Source organism: Priapulus caudatus, unplaced genomic scaffold (genome assembly GCF_000485595.1).
Source record: "Priapulus caudatus unplaced genomic scaffold, Priapulus_caudatus-5.0.1 Scaffold241, whole genome shotgun sequence".
NCBI classification, from domain to species: Eukaryota; Metazoa; Priapulida; class Priapulimorpha; order Priapulimorphida; family Priapulidae; genus Priapulus; species Priapulus caudatus.
This window is the reverse complement of record NW_014577302.1, coordinates 133,807-140,951: the sequence shown is the minus strand read 5'-3', so window position 1 is coordinate 140,951 and position 7,145 is coordinate 133,807. Positions and strand designations below refer to the sequence as shown.

The 7,145-nt window shown below is 45.5% G+C and overlaps 1 protein-coding gene across 3 annotated transcripts in view; it reads right to left on the bottom strand.

Annotated features, from left to right (window-relative positions):
* Positions 1 to 624: 624 nt before the first annotated feature.
* The window catches only part of LOC106807902 (F-box/LRR-repeat protein 6-like), a 14,460-nt gene continuing 7,939 nt past the window's right edge, over positions 625 to 7,145 (bottom strand). For all 3 annotated transcript variants that reach the window (XM_014810408.1, XM_014810409.1, XM_014810410.1), the window contains 2 exons: positions 1,053 to 1,201; positions 625 to 829 (listed from right to left, as the gene is read on the bottom strand). In XM_014810408.1, the coding sequence (XP_014665894.1) occupies positions 685 to 829; positions 1,053 to 1,201 (294 nt within the window). In that variant the 3' untranslated portion in view covers positions 625 to 684. The remainder of the gene's footprint in view (positions 830 to 1,052; positions 1,202 to 7,145) is intronic.

The window sequence follows — 7,145 nt, the reverse complement described above, 5'->3', positions numbered from 1 at the left end:
AACTGGTGTGCCTCCGCCTCTGCAAGTATATGGAATCTGGTTACCCTAGGAGGCCGAAGAGAAAATGTAAGTCGACGGTGAAGGTCAAACTAAGGTCAAGGGCCGTGGTGGTTTTGGTATGCGACAGACCTTCTCCCCAAGATGTGTAAGCATACCAAGTTTGGTCACGCTAGGTCAATTAGGGGCTGAGTTAGAGAGCGGAAGAGAAATATGATCAAGGTCAAGGTAAAGGTGAAATAAAGGTCGCAGTGACCTGGTGGGGAGTTTTTACCCGATCTCGGATCATCTTCAAATTTGGCATGAAGGTGCGTTATGGTAAAGCGAAGACGCCAATCGTTTTTTGTGTGGGCGGAGTCATCGTTGCCATGGTAACAACATTTTTGTAGAAATATTGTAGAACCTGTAACTTGTGCTGTTTTTACCCGATTGTCATGGAATTTGGGCACACAGGGCCGATATAACATGTCCTATATATATATTTGATGACAATCATAAATTTAAATATAAATTTAAATACACATTTTAATACAAATATTAAATTTAAATTTCCTTAACTTCGTTCGGGGGATACAATAATCAAGCTCTTTGTTACTGGCACTCAATCAAAAAAACACTGACTATGCATTTTGCTGCTGGCTCGACTTTTAGTGATCCTTGCTACGCGCTGTCTCTAGCTAACCAGTGCTAGCTATCTTGTTGGGCATTAAGAGATCGGCGCAGCTCTTTTAGCTGCTTCTTCCCATCAAACTGTCGCTTCACTCCACGCGGCATGCACCTACACGACGTCAGGTTCAATGACTGCAGCTTGCCACATCCACCGATGACAGACCTATGCATGAAGAGCAAGTGTTCACGTCACTATAGTCGTAGCAGTAGCAGCAGAAGCAGTAAAATCCTTATTATCTATAAAACAGGACACTACAATATGCGTGAAACTATGATATGTAGGCAGCGAATATCTTCTCCCGCCGAATGATCTTCTGGACATACGGGGTCCTACCACGGTATAGCACTAAGTGAAATGGTAGACTATACTTGCTACATATTCGCACCTAACACCATGTGGGTTTGCTGTCGTGCCTGCCAGGTTCAGTATCTGCAGCTGTGTTGCATCTTGGGCTAACGTCAGCAGACAGCTGTGGAGACCCTCCTCACCTACTGGGTTCCATGAAATGTCCATGTCGATCAGACTGCTTGCCCACTACACACAGTAAACGCACACATCATCACCCGCTACACACAGTAAACGCACACATCATCACCCGCTACACACAGTAAACGCACACATCATCACCCACTACACACGAAGGACACACAAATATGGTGAAACTATGATATGTAGCCAGCGAATTATCTTCTCCGCCGAATGATCTTCTGGACATACGGTCCTACCAAGGTATAGCATTAACGTGAAATGGCTAGATATTACTTGCTACATATTTCTCACCTAACACCATGTGGGTTGCTGTCGTGCCTGCCAGGTTCAGTTATCTGCCAGCTGTGTTGCATTCTTGGGCTACGTTCAGCAGGACACGCTGTGGCAGACCCTCCTCAACCTACTGGGTTCCATGAAATGTCCATCTCGATTCAGTGCTCTGCCACTACACAACAGTAAACGACACATCACTCACCCGCCTGACACACATAAACGCACACATCATCACCGCCTACACACAGTAACGCACAATCATCACCCACTACACACGTAAACGGCACACATCATCACCACTACACACGCATAAACGCACACATCATCACCAACTACACACAGTAAACGCACAATCATCACCACTACACACCAGTAAAACGCACACATTCATCGCCCACTACACAGGTAAACGCACACACTCATGCACCCACTACACACCAGTAAAACGCACACATCATCACCACTTACACACAGTAAACGCACACCATCATCACCCACTACACACAGTAAACGCACAACATCATCACCCACTACACACGTAAACGCACACATCATCACCCACTACACACAGTAAACGCACACATCATCACCCACTACACCACAGTAAACGCACAACTATCATTACCCACTACACACGGTAAACGCACACTATAATCACCAACTACACACAGTAAACTGCACACATCATCACCGACTACACACAGTAAACGCCACACATCATCACCCACTACACACGCCGTAAACGCCACACATCATCACCAACTACACACAGGTAAAACGCAACACATCAATCACCCACTATCACACTAGTAAACGCACACATCATCACCCATCTGACCACCACAGTAAACGCACACATCATCACCACTACACACAGTAACGCACACATCATCACCCACTACACACGGTTAAACGCACACATTCATCACCAACTACACACAGTAACACGCACACATCATCACCCACTACACACAGTAAACGCCACCACATTATCACCCACACACACGGTAAAACGCACACATCAGCACAATACAAAACACCAGTTAAACGCACACATCATACACCCACGTACACACCAGCTAAACGCACACATCATCACCCAACACACAGTAAACGCACACATCATCCACCCACTACACACGATAAACGCACACATCCATCACCCACTACACACTAGTAAACGCACAAATCATCATCCACTACACACGATAGAACGCACACATCATCACCCACTTACAACGATAAATGCACACATATCACAACTACACACGGTAAACGCACACATCATCACCCACTACACACGATAAACGCACACATCATCACCCACTACACACAGTAAACGCACACATCATCACCAACTACACACGGTAAACGCACACATCATCACCCACTACACACAGTAAACGCACACATCATCACCCACTACACACAGTAAACGCACACATCATCACCCACTACACATCAGTAAAATGCACACATTTTCATCACCCACTACACGACGATAAATGCCACAATCATCAGCAATACAACACGGTAACTGCACACTGCATCACCCACTACACACCGGCTTAAACGCACACATCGATCACAACTACACACAGTTAAACCACACATCATCACCCACTACACACAGTAATACGCACACATCATCCACCCACTAACCACACAGTAAACGCACACATCGATCACCCACTACCACAAGTAAATGCACACATCATACCAACTACACAATAGTAAACCACACATCATCACCCACTACACCACAGTAAACGCACACATTCATCACCACTACACACATAAACGCACACATCATCACCCACTACACCCACAGTTAAACGCCACACATTCATCACCAACTAAACACACAAGTAACGCACGACATCATCACCCACTACACATCGTAAAACGCACACATCATCCACCCACTACACACCAAGTAAACGCACCACGATCATCACCAAACTACACACGTAAAACGCACACAGCATCACCCACTACCACGGTAACGCACACATTCAATCACCAACTACACACAGATAAAACGCACACATCATCACCCACTAGCACATGGTAAACGCACACATCATCACCCACTTACACACAGGTAACGCACACATCATCACAACTACACACAGTAACGCGACACATCATCACCCACTACACACAGTCAAACGCACAACTCATCACCAACTACACACAGTTAAACGCACACATCATCACCCACTACACACAGTAAACGCAACACATCATCACCCACTACACACAGTAAACGCACCACATCATCACCAACTTACAACACCGATTAACGCACATTATATCACCCACTACACACGGTAAACGCACCACATCATCACCCACTACACATGCGTAAACGCACACATCATCACCCACTTACACACAGCTAAACGCACACAGTCAATCAGCCCACTTACACATGGTAAACGCCACACATCAATCACCCACTACACACAGTAAATGCGCACAACATCATCACAACTACACACGGTAAACCCACAACATCGTAATCCACAACTACACATAGTAAACGCACACATCATCCACCCACTACAACACATGTAATATGCACCATCATCACAACTACACACAGTAAACGCCACACGATCAATCACCCACTACACCAGCAGTAAACCACACATCATCACCAAACTACACACAGTAAGACGCACACATCATCACCAACTTACACACAGTAAACGCACACGATCATCACCCGACTACACACAGTAACGCACAACATTCATCACCCACTAACCACACATCAGTCACCCACTACAACACAGTTCTAAACGCAGCACATCATCACCCACTACACTCACCAGTAAACGCACACATCATCACCAACTACACACAGTAAACGCACACATCATCACCAACTACACACGATAAACGCACACATTATCACCTACTACACACAGAAACGCACACATCCTTCACCAACTTACACACAGTAAAGCCCACACATCATCACCAACTACACACAGTAAACGCAACATCATCATCCCACTACACACAGTAACGCACACAATTCATCACCAATACACACACTAAACCACACATCATCACCAACTACACACCATAAACGCCACAATTATCACCCACTAACCAAGTAAACGCAACACATCACTCACCAAACTACACACAGTAACTAAAACGCACCACATTCATCACCCACTACACACAGTAAAACGCACACATCAATCACCCACTACACACAGTAAACGCCACACATCATCACCAGACTACACACCAGTAAAACGCACACTTCAATCAACCCACTACACAAGCAGTAAACGCCACACATCAATACCAACTACAACACAGTAAACGCACACATCATCACCCACTACCACCAGTAAACCGCACACATCATCACCACTACACACTAGTAAACGCACACGATCATCACCATTACTACACAGTAAACACAACATCATCACAACACACACAGTAAACGCACACATCATCACCCACTACACACACGTAAACGCACACATCATCACCACTTACACACGATAAATGCACACCATTCATCACCACTACACACGATAAATGCACACATCGATCCACCAACTACACACGGTTAAACGCACACATCAGCACCCACTACCACACAGTAAACGTCACACATCATCACCCACTACACACATCAGGGGCACCCACTACACACAGTAAATGCCACACATCATCACCACTACACACGACGTAAACGCACACATCATCACCCACTACACACAGTAAACGCACACATCATCACCCACTACACACGATAAATGCACACATCATCACCCACTACACACGATAAATGCACACATCATCACCAAACGTACACGACAGTAAACGCACACATCATCACCCCACTACACATTGTAAAACGCACACATCATCCACCCACTACACACGAGTTAAACGCACACATCATCACCCCACTACACACAGTAAACGCACACATCATCACCACTAACACAGTAACCACACATTACTCACCCACTAACACACCATTATCACTCCACTACACACAGTAACTGCACACATCATCACCCACTTACACACGATAAATGCACACATCTATCACAACTACACACGATAAATTGGCACACATCATCACCCAACTCACACAGTAAACGCAAAAGAAAACACACATCATTCACCCACTACACATGTAAAAACGCACACATTCGATCACCCACCCCCCTACACACAACTAAACGCCACACATCAATCACCCACTACACACAGTAAACGCACACATCATCACCAACTACACACAGTAAACGCACACATCATTCACCCACTACACACAGTAAACGGCACACATCATCACCCACTGACATCACAGTAAACGCCACAATCATCACCCACTACACACAATAAACGCACCACATCATCACCAACTTACACACAGTAAACGCACACATCATCAACCACTACACACGATAAAATGCACACATCATCACCCACTTACACACAGTAAACGGCAACACATTCATCACCCACTACCACAACAGTAAACCCACACATCATTCACCAACTACACACAGTAAACGCACACATCATCACCCATACACAACAGTCAACGCAACATCATCACCCACTACACACCAGTAAACGCACACATCGATCACCCACTACACACAGTAAACGCACACATCATCACCACTACACACAGTAAACGCTACACATTCATCACCAAAAACTACACACAGTCAAATGCCACCACATTCATCACCCACTACACACCAGTAAACGCACATCATCATCACCAAACTACACACGGTAACGCACAAGATCATCAGCCAACTTACACACAGTAAAACGCACACTCATCACCAACTACACACGGTAACGCACACATCATCACCACTACACAAAAGTAAACGACGCACACACTCATCACCCCACTACACACAGTTAAAACGCCACACTCATCACCCACTACACACAGTAACACGCACACATCATCACCAACTTACACACGAGTAAACGCCACACATCGATCACAGCATCACACAGTAAAACGCACACTCATCACCCACTACACACGATATAATCGCCACATCATCACGCACAACTACACACGGTAAACGCACACCATCATCACCAACTAACACAGGTAACCGCCACACATCATGCACCGCACTCACACACTATAAACGCACACGATCATCACAAACTACACACGGTAAACGCCACACATCATCACACCACTACACACCATGTAAACGCCACACTATCATCACCCACTACCACACATAAACGCACACATCATCACCAACTAGCACCGAGTAAACGTCACATCATCCATCACTACACTTTGCACCAGTAACACGCACACATCATCACAACTACACACCAGTAAACGCACACATCATCACCAACTACACACAGTAAACGCACACATCATCACAACTACACACAGTAAACGCACACATCAGTCACCCACTACACACAGTAAACGCACACATCATCACCAACTAACACACGGGTAAACGCACAATTTCATCACCCACTACACACAGGTTAAACGCACACGTCATCACCCACTACACACAGTTTAAAACGCACACGATCATCACCCCACTACACATCAGTAAACGCCACACATCATCAACCCACTAACACACAGTAAACGCACAAATCAATCACCCACTACACCACAGTAAACGACACATTCATCACCCACTGACACACGATAAAC